This window comes from Fusarium proliferatum (genome assembly GCF_900067095.1).
Source record: "Fusarium proliferatum ET1 genome assembly, contig: FPRO_scaffold001, whole genome shotgun sequence".
Classification (NCBI taxonomy): Eukaryota; Fungi; Ascomycota; class Sordariomycetes; order Hypocreales; family Nectriaceae; genus Fusarium; species Fusarium proliferatum.
Genome location: NW_022194790.1, coordinates 4,098,066 through 4,120,124, shown reverse-complemented (window position 1 = coordinate 4,120,124; position 22,059 = coordinate 4,098,066). Strand labels below are relative to the sequence as shown.

The window sequence follows — 22,059 nt, the reverse complement described above, 5'->3', positions numbered from 1 at the left end:
ACCAGGCTCCTGCACTAGGCCCGGTTCGGATAAGAGCTTGTGTGGCGCAAATGCATATGGGGCCAGAGCCCAGGTCATAATTCATTATTCTTAATGCATTTGATTGTTTACAAGACTACAAAGAGAATGAGCTCGGGGTATAAATTCAAACTTCATTGTGAAGAAGTAATTCAAGATTACCTGTTCATTGTGTGATGACTCCGGTGTTGGTTTAGGGGGGATCACTAGCCACACTTCGGTACTGTCTAAGCTGCCCATGGACTAACATATTTCGTCTATTTACTTTCACCGAGACCAGAGCAACAAACCTAGGCCAGGGATTTCTTCACCGACAAACCATGATTCGCAATGGCAAATTCTTCTGAGACCGCTGAGACATTTCAGAAGACACTTGATCCATATATCAAGCCACGGGAACAAGTGAACTACATTCGGCGAGTTTTGGCTCTTCATCTCGGAACATGTTCTCATGATGGCCCAGTCAAACAGCCTGTGTCTTTGGCAGATCCAACACGCGACGTAACTCTGAATTCAAATTCAAAGGGAATCTACAGGGAATACATTGAGGCTCTCAAGGCAAATGTTGATGCCTGTCGAAATTATGAAGATGCTGCCCAATCTAATCTTCCCTCCTCGTCATTAGCCAGAGAGCTCTCATTCAGCAGTGAGCTACTAGAAGAGCAGGTCTCACTTCTAAAGCTCCAGGCGAAACAAGCGCGGCTTACAGCCGTCCAAACTCACCTGGACTCACTCATGCAAAAGCCGGCCGCTGCTCCTGAATATTTCGACCCCGAGGATGTTTTTCATGATGCTACCAGTCTACCCAGTGTCCCAAAGGAGGTCGTAAACAGTCTTGTTGCACAACAGAGCCTGAAGAAGACGGACCTAACCGAACAAGTTGCACAGCTTGAAAAAACGGTCTTGAGGGCCAAAATCCTTCTGCGACGAGAGGAGCAGTTACTTCGAGAAACAAGAGCAAATGCTCAGAGCATACCAGATGTTATCAGTAATGGCATCAGACTACATGCTCTTAACACAACAAGGAATGAGCTTATCAATTGGATTGAGACAGAGTTGAGCAAGGCATCAGGGGATGAGGATGCGGATGAGGACGGTTCCAAGGGCCACAGCCAATCAACGACAGACCAGGCAACGATAAACAACCATCTCAACATTATCAAAGAAAAGTACGCCCATTATCTTGCAACGAGACGGTCCCTCCTCGCTTCTGCTGGTGAACGATTCGAGTCATCGGCTGTTCCTGTTCTGGCACCCTCCTCCACCAAGCAACAAGTTGATGAACCAGAACCTGCATCAAGTACCTATCTCCTGACACCATACATCGAGACTCTCCTTGCCCTTTCCAAAAAGCAGAGGGCTATGATAACACAAAAAGCACATGTAACTACGAAACTCGGGAAAGAAATCAAGGATAACTGTCAGTCGCTCAGTCATTTGGAAGAAGAAAGTCAACTGCTTCCATCTCATTCGGTGGCACCAACGTCTCGGAGGAGGTCTGGGCTGGGAGAGTTCCTTGCTTCGGATGAGCGCTCAGGTCTGACAGGCAAGGTACAACCTTGGGTTCTCGCTGCAGATTCGGCCAAGATCACTACGCTAGAAAATGTGGCAGAGCAGATTGAAGGTGGACAGCTTGCGTTGGAGAACTCAATGCAGACTCTACAAGAAATTGACCAGCTTTTGGGCCAGGACGGGGCGGCTGAGGAAGAAGAAACACAGGCCGATACAACGGAGGATGACGTATGGCTTGAGGCAGGTCCCAAATCCCCAAGCAAGGCGAGAAGGCATACAGAGAAGAGGATCACAGAGCCGAGAGATGCGTGGTCTAGTCTGCAAGGTAACCTCGGATTGATTGGTCAGGGAGGCACAGCACAGGATTAGAATAACAACGACAGGTACAATAGATGCCTGGTGATATCGGGCCAGTTTTAAAACGCCAACCCATTTCTAACCATGACTCCGTCCCTCATCTCTTGATGCAGCACACTAGATACAGAGCGGCAACTCACTTCTTGGACATGATAGTCGATATCCTCACTGACAGATCGAGAATAGAGAGATGCTCATCTGCTCCATCTACCAATCGTTTGTCAACTTCTGAGAAAACCAGCACGATCTTGTTTTTCTGTGCATCAGGTATTGTCTCGTCATATGTTAAGGCTTGGTAGAGCTGTCACAAGAATTATTAGTAGCAATTCAGTGATACGAAGGATGAGACTTACTTGGTTGACCACTTGACCTGCGCTCCAGCCATCTGCAACTAGCTTCTCAACAACGTCCGAAATGATCTGGTAGGAGGATCCTGACTTTCTCGGACGTATTGCTTTGACGAGATCATCGATGGTCGTGTCCGGAATGACACCAGCAATATCCTCAACAATCTTGACTGTGACCGCCTTCTTGTCCACATCCATCACCTCATCACCCTCAACCTCCTTGTCGGGGGCATTAGCGCTAACGAGCCGAGCAGCACTTTGCAAGAAAGTAATGGCTTTTCGAAGATCACCCTCGCTGCACTTGATGAGTGCATCAACAGCGCCGTCCTCAAGTAGTACGCCCTCCTTCTCTGCAATCTCCTCCAGTCGCTTCTTTGCATTGCTCTGATCGAGACTCTTGAATCGAAATTTGCTGCATCGACTGGCAAGAGGGTCAATAATTCGAGTCACATAATTGCAGATGAGACAGAATCGAGTAATCTTGCTGTATGTCTCCATGGTTCGTCGCAGTGCGCTTTGGGCATCTTGTGTCATGGAATCGGCCTCGTCGAGGATAATGATCTTGAAAGGAGGGCAAGGGTATTTGTCCTTGTAGCCGGGGGCCGGGTTGGTCAATTGCATTCGCGCAAAGTTCTTGACCTTTTCTCGGACGATAGAGATACCACGCTCGTCGGAGGCATTGAGCTCGAGGACTCTCGATTTAATCATATCGGGGCCGTATAGTTCCTTGGCGAGTGCCAGAACTGTCGAAGTTTTACCTGTCCCGGGAGGCCCGTAAAACAGCATGTGAGGGAGCTATGAAGCATTAGTATTGAAGCTTCTTGCAGTTCAGAGCAAGGGGATATTGTACGTTGGAGGACTGCAGTGTCCGTTGGAGAACATCAACAGTGTGATCTTGGGCAGTAACATCGCTGAGGGTCTTTGGCCGGCTGGATGTGTTAAGTCTCGAGTAATATATTGTATTTTCGAGTTTCACGTACTATTTCTCGACCCAGGGTTGAGTTCGGGTATTTGAAGGTTTATCTTGCTTCTGGTCAGTGTTACCGTTGGCTGCCGCTGCTGCCTTTCTGGCCTTGAGGTCGAAAAAGCTCGCCATCTTGATTCAATTATATGCTGGCTTGTCGGGCTGCCTACGGCTGAGCTTGTATGTGAGGGCGGAGTAAACCAGTGTGCGAAATGGTGATTTAGAATCACCGACTTCCCTTAATGGGAGCTAAGGGAACCAATTTACGCGTTAAGAAACGCGCAGCGCGTCACCAATGGCAACCACAACCACAACCACAGCACTTCCCCTTAAGGCAAGGATCTTGGTAGCCTAACTGAGCTCCGTTGGGTCCGCCTCTTTGAGCTCCCGGGTAGGTAGCTTATGGTTTGATGTAAAATGTTCATGGTTGGCGTTTAGGATTTCAAGTGTATAATGCATTTGCTACTTACAGTTTTGCATTTTTTGAGGGTGGGTTTTTTTTCTCTCTTTTATTTTCTTTTAAAAAGAAAACAAAATAAAGCAAAGGATAAGAAACCATGTTCTTGCATGATACCTACACATTCTGTAGTCTCTGACTCCCATTTAGATTTCATACAATCAACCAAACACTTATGAATGTTGCCGAACTTTACGGAGAAGAGGGAGGGTAGAGAAAAACAGAAGAACGAATGGAGTGATTAGACATGGAAGTTAGCATAAGTTTTCATTTATCCCGTCATTTGCTAGGACATGTGGCCTTGACCAGCAAACGCATGATATATCTCACGGTCAATGGTTAAATGCAGACAGGGAATGAGACAGCTCAAGCTCGTTCCAGCAGACAACGATCTTGGGGGCGCTCTACATCTGTTCATTTTAAAAACATAACGATTATTATAAGCGCTTGTTTATGAGTTTAGAAAAATGCAAGATACTAAATATAGCTACTTATAGTAGCAGTAGGTAGATGCTGAATTGGGGATTACTAACTTGATGTATGAACGACAAATATCTATTATGATTGCTGTAATAAAAGGCCGTATGTAATAGCTGAGAAGAAGGATAAAATGAATAATAGTAACCGCATTTCCTTGATATCTACCTACATAACAGACATCCATACTCACCTTTGGTCACTTGCCCACCTCAGTCAATGAAAGTCCCAAGGTTGTTTTCAGGTTCAGAACTACCTCTAGGGCATTAATAGGCAGTGTAAAGTTCTGTTGTCTGTTGATACCTACCTACCTACTAAGTACTAACTACCTAAGCTAGCCAAGGTACTAAGTTTGTCAAGCTGTGAAAACTGCCAGCCAGCCCCGATGAGCTTCCCGCCTCCCCCACTTTCCTCCTACGGTCTTAACATACCTGCTCACACAGCCCACCTCAAGACTCCAACGCCTACCCTTACATTCATTACCCTACGTTATACTTCACCTCACATACCTTAGTAACTTGACATCCACCACCCGAAACTTCACATCGATAGCCTCAGACTTGGAAGCAACTTATCCATGTGCGTCGCGCTCTGCAGTCAGCGCTCGTCCTCAAACATCAACATCTAGACTGCAACATACGAGGCGCCATGGACCAGTCCATCATTCGCATCTCCAAGGTTCGCTGCCCCGCATTCGCTCGCATTCCCATCCCTTCGTTCACGATCCCACCTTCGAGGTACTAACACTATGCCAAGGAGCTGGGTGACATCCAGAAGAACTGTGACTTGTGTATGTCTCTTTTGCCAGATGGCATGTACCACGCATTCGAAAGAGAAACTGACCACGCGGCTGCCTTTTACTACAGCGCTCGCCGTAGCATGTCGCGACATCGATGTTCGCAATGTAAAGGCCCTGATCATGGGTCCCCATGAGACTCCCTATGAATTCGGGTTCTTCGAGGTATGTCGTGAGCGCTGCATTTATCCTTATATATGTAAAGATGGGCTTATTCAAATCGATAGTTTGCCATTCGGTTCCACAAAGGTAGAGCCCTCCTTGTACTACAATAAAGCTTAATCTCATCTTTGATGACAGAATATCCTTCCAGATCTCCGAGTGTAATCTGTATCACCACAAACGGGGGACGTTGTCGCTTCAACCCCAATGTCTACAGCAACGGGAAAGTCTGCCTGTAAGTGATCATATATTATTACTTTACTATACTCGTGTGCTAACACGATCAGATCAATTCTAGGGTAATCTAATTGTGTCAAAGATTTGAGGTTTGAACTGACAATGGCTAGAACATGGCGTGGGGAGCGTGGAGAAGAGTGGTCATCTGCGCAAGGACTTGAATCAATTCTATTATCCATCCAAAGTCTCCTTTCATCTAACCCCTACGAGAACGAACCGGGCTTCGAGGATGCCAACGATGAAAGCGACAAGAAGAACCAAAAGGACTATATCCAAAAGGTCTGTTCCCATTTCAAATTACAGGAGAACCTCTAACCCTGGTAGATTCGACACGAGACACTACGTATCAGCGTCATCCAACGTCTGGAAGGCTATCTTGGAATGAACCCCAGTGGCACCCAGTTGCACAATCTTCCAGGAGCGAATGAGATGGATGATGATGACATTGACGAGGCTACCGTCCCCTTTGAGCCTTTTAGAGATCTATGCAAACGCCGCTTTCTTTGGTATTACGAATCATACCTCGCTGCGATCGAAAAAGGCAAATCAGAGACCAAGCCCAACCAGCCTTTTGCAAGAATGCCGTTCGAGTCGCCAGGAAACAACTCAATGGATGGGAAATTCAATTATCCCGAGCTCGGGAGCCGCCTGCAAGCTATCAAGGCCGCCATCGAAGCAGAGCCTGAGAGGTGGGCCGCTGAGGGCCTAGAAGCTAAGAAGAAGGAGACAACTGTTGCTGTTAATCTTCAGCATCAGTTCGAGCAGGTTGTCGAAGTGTTCAAGCGAGGCGATATGCCACATGACGTTTTTCTCGAGAACGAGAACCCCTTCGTCTGGGTCATAACCTACTTCGGACGTCCTATGACCAACCTCGACGGTGGCCTGTTCAGAATCAAAATGAACTTCAGCGTCCGTTTCCCCGAAGAGCAACCTCGTGTCAAGTTCGAGACCAAGATCTTTCACCACCACATCGCTGCAGACGGTACAGCATGCTACACTCCGAACCCTATGAAAAGGGAAGATGTACGGTCCCATATTGATGCCATCTTTGCGATACTTGAAGATGATGAGCCAGCCTATGACCCACGCAAAATTGTGAACCCGGAAGCGACCAAAATGTACTGGGGAGGAAGCCCAGACGACAAGAAGAAATACAACCGACGTCTTCGCCGATCCGTACAGCAGAGCATGGAGTCAGTACCTGATCAAGATCCTGCAGTCATTCTATGCGCAAGCTAACCGACCTTTATAGGGACTTCCCAGAGTAACCCGGATGCTCTCGTCAGGCTTAATACCAGGATTCTTAGATGAAAATATCACGGGGGCGTACTGGGTCAACATCAGGGGCATTGATCTGATTTACATGGCGTTGGGGCCTGTGGTTCATGTTGAAATGACATGGTCTGGGGATTGGACCATTTCCTTAAAATGCGGTTGACTTGATTGCCGTGGCCAGATTGTGATGCATATGGCATAATCTACACAAGGCTACTAGACATATGAGATACCAAGTCACTCTATTTCCTTGCCCCAGTGAAAATCTATCGATTTACTCTTAATATTGGGTTATGAGACCAGTGGCCATGCTATAATGAATGAAGGTTTTTTCTTCAAACACAAGCTTGATTGAGAGGTTCAGATATTACACCGTTACCAGAATAAGTGATGAGCATAATTAAAGTGCCGGGTTGTATTGTTTGCACTCTATAACGCCATCCATCTATCCTCTAACGCCGATATTTGAATATGATGAATCCATTGCATCAAGGTTCCGCTCAAAAGACAATATTTAGGATCTGTGTATGCGATTTCTTTCGTAACTCATGGTGCCATCATTTCTCATGACCTCCTACTCTTGGGATTCTTGTTGAGGCGCTCCTGGGTTGGGTTATAGGGCGCCGCCACACCTTGGTACCTCTCTTGCTTCCCTTCACCTCTGAATTCGTACATGCCGTTTGCGCCTATCGTTGCTGGTGTACCCTGGTTGGGACGCGTGACTTGTTCGTTGTGAAGTTTGTCGAGGGAGTCACCGACCACAGCGTATTGCGACCAGTTGATGGGCGGGCAGCGAACCACATTTTGCGGCTGGGGAAGATTCGTCCATGCTGGTGGTTGGGTAGCGATGTGCTGTTTGGAGGACCCTTCACCGGGGTCTTGTTGATTGCCGGTGTCTTGACCGCTCATCGCTGTATCTTCACCGTCGCTGTTGCTGTCGCTACCATCCTCAGGCGCATTGATCTTGCCTGCGACAAGGTCTTTTATGAAAGCTTCGGGGTCCTGGACGGCTTCGTCTTTTGCGCGGCTGAGAGCCTGGATGTCGGCAGTGGCGCGCTGTCGCTGAATTTGTAGAATGGAAATCGCCGACTTGAGCGCAATGACATCTGGGTTGGAATCAAAGGCTATTGGTTGAGGCGCAGGTGGTGGTATCGCAGTCTGGTCGGGCTGTGAATGTGTAAGACTTGGACGACCGCCGGCGCTGGCGCTTGCACTTGCGCTTGCAGCTTCGGTCGCGGGGCGTTGGGTAGGACGCAAGGGAGGTGTGATAGGGGAAACAGGCGGTCGGGTCGGAGAAGGGGGATTATTGTTGGGAGGGTTGTCGGTGTTGATGGTGAGGGCGGGCATGATCGAGTTGCGCCGCTGAAGAAATTGCTTTTGTTGACTCTGACAAAGATGTAAGCTCTTGCGCAAGTTGGTTGTGAGCTAGGCACCGAAGAACGGAGACGTCACGGGAGAGAGCTCCGGACGACGGCGGAGGAGGGAGTGGGAATGGCCCAATAGGAACAAAGACGTGGGACACAGGACCGAAGATGAGGGAAGTGAGAAGAGAAGTGGACGGGACGGGATCGGGATGCTTGGTGAGAGCAGCCCAGGACATGGAACGGATGCCAGGTGTCTCAACAAGGTAATCGGGCTGTCGTGACCCCTCTGGAGAAGCAGCTTATTGCGGGGTCAGCCAAGTCTGATTAACTAAGGTATGTACCTAAGGTAAGGAGCGGCTTTTGGATGTAACGTCAGATGCATGCCTACTACTAAGGTAGCGGTCTATTTCTGTTTCGGAAGAATTGTACAAGGGTAAAAGATCAATGCAACTATGCACAGATACAGATCAAGACCAAAGCGCATGAATGTGATGAGTTTATTTTCAGCGAAGGCGCCAGGGCGTCTCCATTTACAAGGGGATCGTGAGGTTGCCAAGCGTCTCAACCTCAGCTCAGTGAGTCTGTGTCTCGTTGTATCAGTGAAAGAGTGGACTGGACCTTAAAATGGACGGACAAGTGATATGTACTGTACATGGACGGCAGTACGGCTAGGATGACCCCTGTCGAGAGATCTCCATAAATACATGTTTAACGATCGGACAAGATCTCGCGTCGGCCCCGATGCGAGTAAGCACAGACCATCCCATAATTCAGCCATCTGAGACATTCACTTCACTTCCGTTTCTCCAAGGCACATACAAATGGACAGGGATAAGCCAGCTCTTTTTGCTGCAGGGCGCGCGTTTTCAGAGGTACATACATGGCCTTCCAGAATCACAATGACAAGCTCTTGTCATACGTCTATATGCACAAAGTAGGTGGAGTTGATATCACAAAGCTAGGTAGGTAGGTACATACCATAACAGGCTGAACTTGATTGTTATTCCCTCGAGACTCGAGAGATACAATGTCTCAGCTATAAAGACGTGAGGTGGGAGGCAAACGTTGCCCTTTTCGACTGCGTACCAGCACATACAGAGAAGAAGAAAAGCATCAAGGGACTGAATAGGTTAAGAGAGGATGCTTGAGCATTCATGGAGGTCAAATGGAGGGCTTGTCTAAGATTAACATGGCCAGAGGTCTAAGGACGTATGCATTGTTTGCTGGCTACTAACAGTTTGACCACTTAGGCACTCGTCTCTTCGCCTCTCCGAGTCGCCACGCTCAGCTCGTTGGCTACATAAAGATGTGTGACGTTTCTATCCTCCGCATACGAGCCAAGTCATCCATCCTGTTAGGTTCAACGTTGAACCGAGATTTGTCGATCATTTGGTCTCGACTCTCATTGTACCAAGCTCTCGGAAAGCCTCTGAACACAATAGGTCTCAGACATAATGCCGAGTCCAAAAAGAGCTCGAAAGTCAGACTTGTGGCTTGATGTTCGAGCGCCATCTCAGCCTTTGTGCATTAGCGGCTTTGCGCTCAGCCAAGATGGCTTTGGCTTTGGCTTTGTCTTTGTGCACCGAGACACGGCATTTCCCAAACCTTCGTAAAAGACGTTGCTGGTAGTCAGGGGCATGGAAAATAAAAGTGGGAGGTGATAAACTCTGCCGTGAGTGGACTTGGTAGAGCAATCCGAAAATGTCACCAGCTAACGGACGGAGCACAACTCCGTTAGTCTAGTGTCGTGCAGTAGCGGACTTTGTTAGCAAACACCACCAAGAGCTAGGTTAGCAGGTAGTAAGTAGTTAATGATTTGCATAGCAAGGTTCACTTCAGCATGTGCTTCATCAAGAAGGTTGCTGACCTTTCTAGCCATTCCAAAGCTTGACAACCTGATCGTCACGTCGAGTGCCATGAATACATACCCGCACGCCGCATAATTAATTGCTTTTTCTGCATCACTTGATCTGAGGTCCAGCTAGCCACCCCAAAACATCAACGTGAGATGCTGCAGAGTACAACGCTGCAGATTTCCGGTCTGGTTAATGATCGTCAGTAGAGACGTTTAACACTTTTGCGTTATCAAGAAAACGGTTCCCTCGGGTTGAGAAGATAGTCTACACTCTGACGCCTTTTTTTCTACAAAAACCCGACCTCGCAACGCAACAAGAACCGAATTGACAAACGGTGCCTCGGCATTTAGCACTACCTAGCCCATCACTTTCTTACAGGGCAAGTTCATCTGTTGAACCCGCCGGCGAAGCCGCCAACCCACAAATATTTGTAGACAGCTTCAACCACTGCAGAGACCAAGACAAAGCCACAAGGTCTCGCCGCTGCACCGTCCCGCGAGAGGGACCCCGGCTTCACAGCGACTCTCATCCAATCAGGAGCCCAAGTGAGCAATTTTCGTGTTGGCTCTTCAGCTCGACATAATAGAACCTAGACCAAGATCGGATATCGTAGAGGGTAGACCAGTTTGCGAGGGTGTGATGGAGTCGAAGTGACGCTGGAGGCTTGTGACAAGGATGGATGGGTAAGGTAATGCACATCAAGTACCTCTACTTGTACTGTAGTCTGTTGGACGCTGCCAAGGTTTGATTATTGGTTTTCTTTCTTATGCATAGGTAGCTGAAGAGTATGTGACTCTCCAACCCTTACTTGAAATCCCCTCTACCCCGTGATTTATGACCATACCCTCCATTTCTCTGACTTGACATCTCCATCATCCATCATCCATCACTCATTCTCTCAACCTCAGAAATCCCCCTTATAGTTTTCCTTGTGGTTCTTTTCTTGTTTCTTCCTCTTCCAGAAGCAATAGTTCTTTTTTGCATTCCATCCATCCGGCGATCCTCTAGCTGCCGTCGGCAGTGCTTCCATTTATGCGTTGCACGACTCGCGCACTTGCATCATCCTGCCACTACCGCCGTTGACGTCCAACGCCAAAGGTTTGGGGCCACACAATCATAGCTGTTATATCTGTTCCTGCATTTTCAGTATCGGAATCCAGAATTCCTTGTCGTCTGCCAGGGAGGAGTACTTGTTACGAACTCGAGGTCTCCAGGGAACGACATCATCAATATCACCAGCACCACATGGGTGGAGGACTATGCCTAATCTAGATACGCCCAGCTTTTCAAAATATTCATTTATTCAAGGCATATCCTGAAAATACCGGGTGGCATATCATACCTTCACGGGCCTATACAGGCTGTTGGATCTCTCAAACCAACCGACGACGCCTTGGCCTATAGATCAGAGGCCCTCCACTGATCCATATCATTCATCAAATTCCAACTTGACTGTCGAAATACACTCAGCTTGATGGTTCTCACGAGCCTCACATACATCAAACCATGCCATCTTCTACCAGATCAATCACAGAGACACTTGTCAGTCCTAGGTCATCAGCTTTTATACCACGCCACCCACAATCTGAATATGACCCATCTCTCTGTGGAAACGATAGACCAAGAACTTCCATGTCATCAACAGACACGAGAAAGTCCAAAAAGGAAAAATCACGATGGCTCACTCAAGTCAAGGATTGGTTGTCAGTGGCCGAGCCATCAGCGCAAGCCATAAGGGAGCAAAAGAAGAACATATACAGACAACACAATATCGACATGAAGGATCCTCAAGCGGCAATCAAGCTGCATTTTCCCATTGGAAAAATACCCGACAACGCCATCACTTCGACACGAGGGCCCAGCCCCGAGAAGGCACTCGAGCGTACACAACAGCAACGAGAAGAGACGCAGTCATATTCAGGTCTCAGCCAGGCGTCCCACTCGGTGTCTAGTAGTATCAGTACAGTCCCCAGTGCCAAGGAATACAATCCTGTTGCTCCTTGGGACACTTGAGGCTGGAAGCAGTATCTGTTCGTTATGGAGTAATGTGTAACGATGTGTGAAATAGGGAGATCAGGATCGATACGGTGGTTAATTTCCTCCGTCGTAGATGCTGAAATGTCATCTGGAATGGGGTAAAAAACGAGAGAGACAGAGATACCCTGTTACGATTGCGTGAAGATGGATAATTTTGGCGCGTTCATTGTCACTATTCATGTCGTTACTTACGATGCAAATCTAATAAGTAATTTTAGGCGTACGGCTTTGATACCATTATTACTCTTAAGTTGAATTCGACGAACTGTACCAAGAAGTGATACTCCAAGACACGTAAGAGGTATGGAAACTTGTGGGAAATAAAACACGGGTAGAGTGATACGTACCTCCGTATCCATCATGTCTGTGAACGAACGATATGAGCGTTTTATAAACAAGAGTTTAATAAGTATTTGCCGCCACAAACGCAATGGGAACATAGGTAGACTCGTGGTAAATTTATTTGAAATATTCTTGATTGTTGTGTTGTGATGATGTTTTACAACCGTCATTGGGGACACACCAACAGGGGGAATGATTGCGTGGTAACTTGCAAGATGGCAAATGCCGAGAAGATTCGGGCAGCCGACTGATTACATATTATCTAATACCTACTGAGTTAAAGCTGTAAGAAGAAGTCTATCATATGACCTGGAGCATGTGATGGTGAATGATGCACAGAACTATCCTTCACTACCTCACAATTAAGGCCTTGACCAACTCGCTTCACGGCGCATCATTGCGACCTTCCTCCCTCCCGGTGATGGCTAACTCAATTGCTGCCCTGTTTTTGCAATCGGGAACACAAACGCTCTTGATCAAGTGGCCATGTTAAACCGTAATTGTTTTGGGAAAAGCCAAGCTTCAGCTCCAAGCTCTATCTCCCGGAAGCTTGTGTCGGCACTAGTACTCCCTGGTGAGCTTTTGACGATGGTGATTGGCCATGCTCAACCCGGGAGCTGAAATGGCTGGTCTATGACGTATTCTACTTTTTAGCCTCTTCATCATGGATACGTTAGCAGCTGGTCCATGGGTTTATATAGAACCCAGGGACAAGTTCGAGATTAGGGAGTCGGCTGCAATTGAATGGGCTTTTTTCTGTGAATGTTGCATAGCATGTGTCATTAGCGATTGATTTCTGACGAAATAGTTCACTCATATTCAGTTCCTTCTCTCACTTACGTACACTCTAGCACTGAGACCATCCATCAGCACCAGAACCAGCAGCCATCAACTGAGAAACAAACAATAAACTCACTCACTCCCACTATGCCTCTATTCTCATCCCCAAAAGACTCAATCGAAGACAGGCCAAACGGTACAAATGGATCTGCTCGTATCAACGACCCCGAGGAGGGTGAACAGGCTGTGCCAGATGAGCACACTCGTCTGCTCCCGAACCGCGTCAACTCAACTCAGCCTGGCCTACTTGCCCCCGATGATCCCGCAGTCTCGCCCTATAACCTTTGGAGCATCCGAGCCTTGCGATACTTGACAATTGCTTTTACCCTGATAACGCTTGTTTGGTGGATTCTGCTTCTTGTCTCTACTTTTGTGACGCCCCCTGGCATTGGAACTCGTGGCAGCCCTTGGTTTGCCTTCGGATTCGCGACGTGGACACTTGCGAATCTCATCTTTACACTCCTTTTCTTCGAGGTGCCATCCAAATCTGTCAGGATTCTTGCCATCTTCATCTCCGTAAGTCTACACAACTGACACTACTGCATTTGGCCATGCTTACTCACACTACAGATAGGGCGTTATCCTCCTCGACATGGTTCTCATCCTGTCCGTTCAAAAGACTCGATATGAAGAGGGCTGGGTCGGTGCTGCCACCGTCATCTGGGCACTACTCACTAGTCTCTGGACTCTGGTGGTTGATCGAACTGTCAAATGGGGCAAGGCTGAAGAAGAGGAACGCTTGACAGGTCGGGCCGAGACGAGACGAACCCTGTTCGAATGGTCCGAGGTCATGATTTCAACGGTCGCCTACGCCATCATGTCAGTGGCTGTGTTCCTCATCACTTTGTCCATTATCCTGCGAGCCCTCGACGCCGGCGTGTCACACCCAGGAAAGCTGTATCCGGTTGATAACGGCAAATATCGCATCCATGTTTACTGCCACGGTAACAAGACCGACTCCAAGGGCAACAATCTCCCCACCGTATTGTTCGAAGCCGGCGAACGAACCGTAGAATACGACTTCTGGGGCTTTGCGGACAATGCCGTCAAGAATGGTTCCATTTCACGATACTGCTTCGCTGATCGACCTGGCTACGGGTGGTCAGATAACGCACCCTCTCCATCATCAGCAGGCTTCGTGGTTGATACCCTCGGTGAGGCACTGGCTGGTGCTGGCGAGAGCGGACCATGGATCCTCGCAAGTGCCGGAATCGGATCGATTTATTCAAGAGTCTTCTCAGCCCGCCACGGAGATCACATCAAAGGTCTGCTCCTTGTCGATCCCCTACATGAGGATCTTCTCGGCGACGTTGCATCACCCGGTCGAGGATTCTTTCTCTGGCTCTGGGGCGTTATCTCCCCACTCGGCCTGGACCGAATCCCCGGTGCCATCTTCCGCGGACGAACGAGCCGCGACCGAGTGTACGGACGATCGGCCCAGCAGAATGGCAAGTTCATCTTTGCCAAACTGCAGGAGAGTCTGGTCGCCGGTTCGTTCACTCGGCGAGATGCGCTGACCAGCCGTCAGATCCAGGACAAGGATACGCCGCTTGTTGTTATTAGCTCCGGCAAGCACATCAAGGATAGCCATACATGGGAGAAGAAACAGAGAGACCTGACCAAGTTGACTAAGAACCTCAAGAACTGGGACATCGTCGATGGAGCGCCCCATGAGGTTTGGAGGACTCTTGAGGGTCGACAGAAGATTGAGAAGAGACTCAAGGAGCTAGTGCATGCTTGAGAATGATAAATGCTTGATGATAATGTTTGAAATCTCATTCAGGTGTTACACTCACAGCCGAGCCTGCACGTGCCTTGACTATCAGTATTTGGAGACGTCGAGGATGATGCAAGGGTTGACATGATGCTCATGGGACTGGGGGTTAACGGGAAACTTGTGGAGCATTTTTCAAGGATCGGATTGCCTGTGTGTATGTGTGCATGAGCATCAGCAATGCGCGGCTTGGCTTTTCTGATGCACACCTTGAAACGACGAGAATGTGTTTACATAGTATGGCTTCGTTATGTTTTGTTGTTACTGGCAATTAGCAACAGCATGTATACGTATAATTTAATTTATTTCTCTATCAAAATACCAGTCTAGCAACACATAAAGTGAAGCCAAAGGCCGTGATGACATAGCAAGAGTGTTTGATTTATAGGTATTGCTTGCGTCACAGCATTCCCGTTTGTCGCTTTGACACTGGCCTCAATCTCCAGATACCGATACTACACACACTATTAAGGCGATTGCCATAATATTCATCCACCTCCATAACATACAGTCCTCTTATTCGACTTCACATTCTCTGTACAGTTGTCTAGTGCATGGCTTGTGTTGGCGTTTCTTGGATGTGGCCCCCCCCTAATCCTCCACACCTACACGTGATGAGATCTTCCTCATAGCAATTTCCAACACGGCAAGGTTATTTGCAGTAGCGTACTGTTGAAAGAAGAAATCTGACTGTGCTTTCCTCGATCCTCCAGTGAGACGGTAAATCTCCTCTCCCTCTCATGTCTCTCTACTGATAGTTAGCCTGTTTCGTTTTCCAGGCTTGAAGGGGGAATCTGGGGATTGGAATGACCTCATACACTCACCGTCCCTCGAGTGGTGAGAAACAAGGTAGTGCTATTTGCTGAAGAGACTAATACGTAAAGTAATAAGCCGTGAGCCGTGCTATGTCCATTGCCCAGGCAGGGCCAGCTTTGACCATTCACCTACCTAGTGCTGTAGCTCCCAGTTAGAGGCTCAGGCTGACTTCAGGCGGAGACATTCCCAGCAACGCCCAGTGGATAAGCATGGGTTCAGTCTTGTCACTTTTGAGTCAAGGATCGGTACTGTGCTGTACCTAGTTGAGAAGTGAGGCATGTACTCTAATTTCTGACTCCATATTGAGAACGACACACACGAAGTTGCTTGAGTGACATCCTTGTGGAAGGACCCTAATATTTGCTGATGATATGGAATTGTCGTTTCTGGCCCCTCCTCCTTTTTCTTTTTCTTTTTCTTTTTCTTTTTCTTCTTGTCTGAGAAACATCCAGCGGTTAAGAGAGGGAAACTGTAGACCTCGAAGCAGAAACACTATGAACAGCCCTGAGATATCTTACTATATAGGAAAAGTGTCTAATACCTACCTAATATCAATCCTTCGAGGGCTGTGCTGGCGGCGATATGCATGTCTGTTAGGAGGGAGCATCTATGTATGTACACCTCCACCTGAACGAGTGAAGGGTGGAAGCAAGATTCGAAACAATGGATTCATCGTTTATTTTTATTCTGGTGTGAATGGATCTCACTAAATCTCATGTTCCTCGGATTCAGACGTGGATCCTCATCGCCTGGAAATTGCAGTAAATTAATATTTCGATGTATTCAAACGCCCCTAATACAAACAGGGCCCACCCGGACTTCATCCCCACCAGCATCTCACATTTCGTTCGTTGGACTGTGTCAAGCCCAGCATCTGCATAAAGCAACTGTCCCTTGTATTGGTTTGGTTTGCTGCACGCACGCACGCACGCACTGCACGCATTGGCGGTTGTCATTGACTCGATGTACTTCTGTTCTTTGACTGGGTCTATGAACCAAATCTTTCTCTCATCTTCTCATGTGCTCGAATCTCAAGTCCACCTTATGGCTTAGTAGGTATCTGTTGGACCGTAGCTGATGCTGCTATCCGGTCGCCCAGGTACTAGTGCTCAGTCTGTCCCTCCTGAGGCCATTTGTAGTTAGCCCCGTCCCTTATTTGGAGCTGATCTGGCGTTGAATCTGCCGCCCAGTCTCATCTAGGCACTGTACCAATAGCCCCCCCGCCAAGGTTGCCTCCACTGGTACCCGACCTTTGCCCCTACCAGTAAATGTGTAAGGTAGCAGAGTAAGGTGCTGAATGTCCAGGTCGAGTGCTTCAATCTAAAAGTATCTGACCTCTAATCCCCTATTGCAGCACATGCTGGAGGTACCTCTTCTCTATCCGTAAGTGTCTAGGTACCCATCCTTGGGCCCTGGGCTCTCCACCACCATCACCACAACTGCCCTCAGCTCCCCTACCGCCAGGCGCCTCCTGCTACTACCTCCATACTCTACTCCATACACCGTATCCATACCTCTCTCACTTTACATACCTTACCTTATACTCTCACGACAGGCTTCGACTTTTATCTCCCACGCTCCTTCATCCCACACTGCCGCAGACGCGCTGCGCCGCGCTTGTATCGATCGCATCTTCTTCCATTGTCTCTTTTTTTCCCCTTCTCCGCTTCAGCCTTACTGTCTAGGTACTGTGCAGTGCCTGCTCCAGCCTCACTTAAGGTACAACTAGGCTAGGTCGATCGGGTCTTGGTTGTCTTGTGCCGCACCACACTGCATCGCTTCTTCGCTGCCGCCTTTCATCATCCCAGTCCGAACCTGTGTGGGCTTATTGCTTGACTGTCACGCGAACACCAGATAGTGCTCGATCTTTCCTATCCCACGAACGATACAGCATCTCACCGTGTTCAATTAGTCGCCCGACTTTGCCAATTGGTCCTGATCGAGCCAGTGTTTCTGCCGTCGTTGCTTTCCTCTCAGCTGGTGCTGATGCCGACCGCTGCAAACGCCTGTCGACCTTTGCTGGAAATTTGGTCTCGATAGGCCATTCGTGCTTGACTGGTTTGGAGCGAGGAGGGGGAATTGTGTTATAGCGACATCCTGCATTGCTTTCACGATGGCGTCGAGCTACGACGACGCCATGCTCGGCGAGCATGGCCATGGCGAACACTCCCACGAATATCACGCCCAGGACATGCCCCCGCATGCCGATTCAAACTGGCAGAACGGTGGTCAAATATACAGAACTCGCACACCCGACAACGGTAGCTATCGACCGCGGCCACCCGCCTCCGCCCCAGGTACACCGAATCCCCCAGGATGGGCTGAGGACCAGCCGCCCCGCAAAAGTGCTGAGCGGAACAGATCGCGAGGTCGAAGTGGAAGATCCGCCAGCGGCCAGACGAGGACGTGCCAGGCGTGTGGTGAGCCCTTGACGGGTCAGTTTGTGCGAGCTCTTGATGGAACATTCCATCTTGATTGCTTCAAGTGCCAGGTGCGAACCCCCAGGCCGGCCCTGTTCTCCTCGATCACGACCAGATACTAATCTTTGACTAATAGGATTGCGGGGAGATAGTGGCCTCAAAATTCTTCCCTGCCGAAGACGAAAATGGCCGGGGACAATATCCTCTGTGCGAAACCGATTACTTTCGTCGACTTGGCCTCCTTTGCTACCAGTGCGGGGGAGCGCTCCGCGGCTCCTATATCACGGCCCTAGATCGAAAGTACCACGTCGATCATTTTACTTGCTCATTATGTTCAACAATATTCGGCGCTCAGGATAGCTATTACGAACATGACGGAAACGTCTACTGCCATTATCATTATTCCACACAGTTTGCGCAGCAGTGCAATGGCTGCCAGACAGCCATTCTAAAGCAGTTCGTCGAGATCTTCAGAAATGGACAAAACCAGCACTGGCACCCCGAGTGCTACATGATTCACAAATTCTGGAATGTGCGGTTAGCGCAACCCACGGACGCGCGACCTGCGTTGGAAAGTTCGGACGATGCTGCGGGCAGAGATCTTATCCGTGTCGAGGAAGAGCGCATGGAAGAGAAGGTGTTCCGTATATGGAGCGTACTGTCGACCTTCGAAGAGTCCTCTGCTGCTTGCATTTCTGACATGCTGCTTCATGTTAGCAATGGCTCATATGTTGAGGGTGTCTTTGTTGCAAAGCGCTTTATCTGGCATGTTGAGATCTTGTTCCAGTCAGCAGATCGCTTAGATGAGACTATGGTGGGCTTGAACGAAAAAGGTACAGTCTATCCAAATTTGAACGGGAGATGCACGAGATCTGACTTTCTGCTTAGGGATGTCATACGGCCGAGAAGCCAAACTATTGTGCAAAAAGATTGTCTCCTTCTTCTCTCTACTTTCCAAAACACAAGACAACGCTACTCACAAACTTGGTGTCACACAAGAGCTGCTGTCCCTCGTCACAGGTCTTGCCCATTATCTCAAACTTCTAATTCGAATCTGCCTTCAAGGTGCCCTCCGTCTCGAGCGCGAAGCCAGCGCATCTACCGGCCTGTACCAGTTCCTGGACGATTTGAGCGACCTTGACGCAGTAAAGAACGATGACGGTCAGCTGTCGGTGACCGCAAGCGGCGGAAAGCTCTCTGCCAACGACTCTGACCACTGCTCCCTTTGCCACAGGTCTGTCGAGGACGAGTGTGCCAAGAATGGCGACCTGAGGTGGCACCTGAACTGTGTTAAGTGCACGAGGTGCGGGCGTGAGGTTGGACGATCGTTACAAGAGGCTTGCCTCAACGCATTGGATCGAAAGATATACTGCACCAACTGTGCTGGAGCCAATGCTTTACCGCTCGAGCACGTGTCGAAACTACAGCAATATGTTTTTCTACTTCGAGTCGCATTGGCTCGGCTGTTGGATATTCTTAAAGCTAATGGAACTCTCCCGCGATCCAAAGATGACACCGATAATAACGGGTATGGTACAGGCGATGGCCAGGGAAGTGACCCGAGGTCAAGAGGAGGAGACTCACAGTCACGTGGGCCCGGTGGCAGCAAACGAGAGTCGTCTTATGAGAACACTCTTAATGATGTACGCAGGCTACGCAGTACGCGACTGGATAGGCACCTGTCGTCTAGTGCTCGACAAGCCCGAAGCTCTCGAGTGATGGACACTGATGGAAAGGGCCCTCGCCCAGGCTCGTCTGGTGATGCTGGGCAGGGCCATGGTGCACAAGGCTCGACCGACATCATGTTTGGACAAAATGATGGTATCACTTTGGATGATATCTCGAGGATAGTTGCTGTCGAGCAGTCCCGAGATCTGCAGCAGAAAGCACCACAGCCTTTTCAAGATCGATCGCTAGATGCATCTTCTTCAAACCAGGGTCATCTGCGGACGCAGTCAGCCGAACGAGAGCGCACCGAAACGGTGCAAGAGCGAATTGGGCGAAGGTTTTTCTCTGAACTCTCTGGTCTCGAGTACTTTAACGTCCGCCATCTTGCTGTTCTCACCATGCAGCCCATGATTGAGCAAGAATTCTCACTGGAAGAACTACTGAGCTTCATTGAGTCGCGTAAACAGGCGACTTTCTGGAAGAATATCGGAAAAGCCTTCAAGAATGATAAGAGCAAGAACGTCAAGAAAAAAGGGGTGTTCGGTGTACCTCTCGAGATCATCATAGAAAGGGATGGTGCGGAATCGACAGACGGTGTTGGTCCGGGCACGCTCCGAATCCCAGCTGTCATTGATGACATTGTATCGTCGATGCGTAAGATGGATCTCTCGGTTGAGGGCGTGTTCCGAAAGAATGGCAACATCAAGAAGCAGCAAGGCCTGGTGGATACCATCAACGCTGAGGGTTGTGACGTTGTCAACTTTATGGAACAGCCCGTCGTTCAGCTTGCTGCGCTTCTCAAACGCTACTTGCGCGATCTACCAGATCCGCTGATGACTCACAAGCTATACAGGCTATGGATCAGTGCAGCCAAGATTTCGGACCCTGAGAAGAGAAAGCGGTGCCTGCACTTGACCTGCTGTCTCCTACCAAAGAGCCACCGAGACTGTCTTGAGATTCTGTTCAGTTTCCTGAAGTGGGCTGGAACATTCCACCAGCTGGATGAAGACCTTGGTTCTAAGATGGATACGAGAAATCTTGCCACCGTCATTGCGCCCAATATCCTAACAAACCCCAACAGGGCACCTGCTTTAGATAGCGAGGCTATGTATGTTATTGATGCCGTGGAAATGATGATCACACATATCGAGGAAATGTGCCAGGTAAGAATCGGCATTCTTTAGGGTTGTGACCATTATGTTGACCTTTTCTAGGTTCCTGATGAGATCCTTGGTCTCATGAACGACCCTTATATCTTTACCAACAGCGGAGACCTCACGACAAAGGACATTCTGAAGCGTTTCCAAGATCGACGGGGACAGATTTCTATTGCTGATGTAAATGAGGTCTACAACCGTCAGGATAACTCCACCCGACCACCAGCTCGGCGAGTAGAAACTGACCCAGCAGTTTGGCAGGGTGAAGCCACTGTTCGCACGATACAAGACCCTTCAATGCCTAACCCCAACAATGGGCATGGAACTCCCCCGGCGCGATTCCGAGGACGAAACGATCTGGGCAATGCTTCGCCTTATGGGGTCAACCAGTTCAACCAGTCGGACAGTCAGCTCGATAGCGCCGAGCACAGCAGGAGGCGAGAATGGCGTAACTCTGGTATGGGACGTCAAGGCAGCGGACTTGGTGTGTCCGGCAACTCATGATACTTGTCTTTTTACAATGATATTCTTGATTACAGCTGGGCCCGGAAACGCCCGGCGTCAAGCTTCGTTTCGTTATTCTACATGCAGTTCAGGAGGTATGATTTGGGAGTAGAGAGTTATTTGCATAGTCGACGGCGTTCCTCTTCGCTTCTTCCTCAGGCTTATATATGCTATATCAGAGCATATAACTGTCGAACAAACCGGAAACAAGCATTTTACCAATCACAAAACCCTTGGCATTCATCGTTTTCTACACCACACGACACGACAAACCTGGTAGTTTTCTTCTTTCTTCTGGGACGCTGAGATGATGATCTCGCTCCTATTACTATTCCCTTCTCGACTCTTAACTTCATGCCATGTTCTCTTCAAGCTCCCGCCACCTAAATGGCATGAGAGATACATGTCTGCGAATCCCATCTTCTCTGAGGTCTAGTGTTTGTTCTTCGAGCAGGGGAAGGTGGGGAGGTCTATAGCTTTTTTCTTACGAAACAAAAAGGGGCTCAAAGAAAGGGTGTTGTTACGTTGTTGTTTTTTTACTATATTCAGTTCTCTTTCTATCTTCTTTTATACCTGAGTTGGATGGAGTAAACCATGTTAGCGGGTTGATTCCCATTGGAGTGTTGAGTGCGGGCAAAGCAAGGCGAAGCGAGGCGAGATCAGGATGAAGGGGGTCATT

General features: G+C 48.7%; 7 protein-coding genes across 7 annotated transcripts; 5 read left to right on the top strand and 2 right to left on the bottom strand.

Moving 5' to 3' along the window:
• Positions 1-348: 348 nt before the first annotated feature.
• Positions 349-1,899, top strand: FPRO_00739 (uncharacterized protein; the record flags this gene model as incomplete). Its single annotated transcript, XM_031223081.1, has 1 exon — positions 349-1,899. The coding sequence occupies one exon, from the start codon at positions 349-351 to the stop codon at positions 1,897-1,899; it is 1,551 nt and encodes a 516-aa protein (XP_031075732.1).
• Positions 1,900-2,023: 124 nt separating this feature from the next.
• On the bottom strand, positions 2,024-3,330 carry FPRO_00740 (putative replication factor protein; the record flags this gene model as incomplete). Its single annotated transcript, XM_031223070.1, has 4 exons — positions 2,024-2,188; positions 2,241-3,029; positions 3,085-3,163; positions 3,215-3,330. The coding sequence occupies 4 exons, from the start codon at positions 3,328-3,330 to the stop codon at positions 2,024-2,026; spliced, it is 1,149 nt and encodes a 382-aa protein (XP_031075731.1).
• A 1,450-nt stretch (positions 3,331-4,780) lies between these two features.
• Positions 4,781-6,595, top strand: FPRO_00741 (uncharacterized protein; the record flags this gene model as incomplete). Its single annotated transcript, XM_031223059.1, has 9 exons — positions 4,781-4,810; positions 4,889-4,922; positions 4,999-5,093; positions 5,156-5,177; positions 5,229-5,325; positions 5,378-5,389; positions 5,438-5,606; positions 5,652-6,520; positions 6,580-6,595. The coding sequence occupies 9 exons, from the start codon at positions 4,781-4,783 to the stop codon at positions 6,593-6,595; spliced, it is 1,344 nt and encodes a 447-aa protein (XP_031075730.1).
• Positions 6,596-7,166: 571 nt separating this feature from the next.
• On the bottom strand, positions 7,167-7,949 carry FPRO_00742 (uncharacterized protein; the record flags this gene model as incomplete). The annotated part of the gene is made up of 1 exon (XM_031223048.1): positions 7,167-7,949. The coding sequence occupies one exon, from the start codon at positions 7,947-7,949 to the stop codon at positions 7,167-7,169; it is 783 nt and encodes a 260-aa protein (XP_031075729.1).
• A 3,379-nt stretch (positions 7,950-11,328) lies between these two features.
• On the top strand, positions 11,329-11,835 carry FPRO_00743 (uncharacterized protein; the record flags this gene model as incomplete). The annotated part of the gene is made up of 1 exon (XM_031223037.1): positions 11,329-11,835. The coding sequence occupies one exon, from the start codon at positions 11,329-11,331 to the stop codon at positions 11,833-11,835; it is 507 nt and encodes a 168-aa protein (XP_031075728.1).
• Positions 11,836-13,128: 1,293 nt separating this feature from the next.
• Positions 13,129-14,782, top strand: FPRO_00744 (uncharacterized protein; the record flags this gene model as incomplete). Its single annotated transcript, XM_031223026.1, has 2 exons — positions 13,129-13,557; positions 13,616-14,782. The coding sequence occupies 2 exons, from the start codon at positions 13,129-13,131 to the stop codon at positions 14,780-14,782; spliced, it is 1,596 nt and encodes a 531-aa protein (XP_031075727.1).
• Positions 14,783-17,744: 2,962 nt separating this feature from the next.
• On the top strand, positions 17,745-21,380 carry FPRO_00745 (uncharacterized protein; the record flags this gene model as incomplete). Its single annotated transcript, XM_031223015.1, has 4 exons — positions 17,745-18,122; positions 18,188-18,884; positions 18,940-20,882; positions 20,934-21,380. The coding sequence occupies 4 exons, from the start codon at positions 17,745-17,747 to the stop codon at positions 21,378-21,380; spliced, it is 3,465 nt and encodes a 1,154-aa protein (XP_031075726.1).
• Positions 21,381-22,059: the final 679 nt, after the last annotated feature.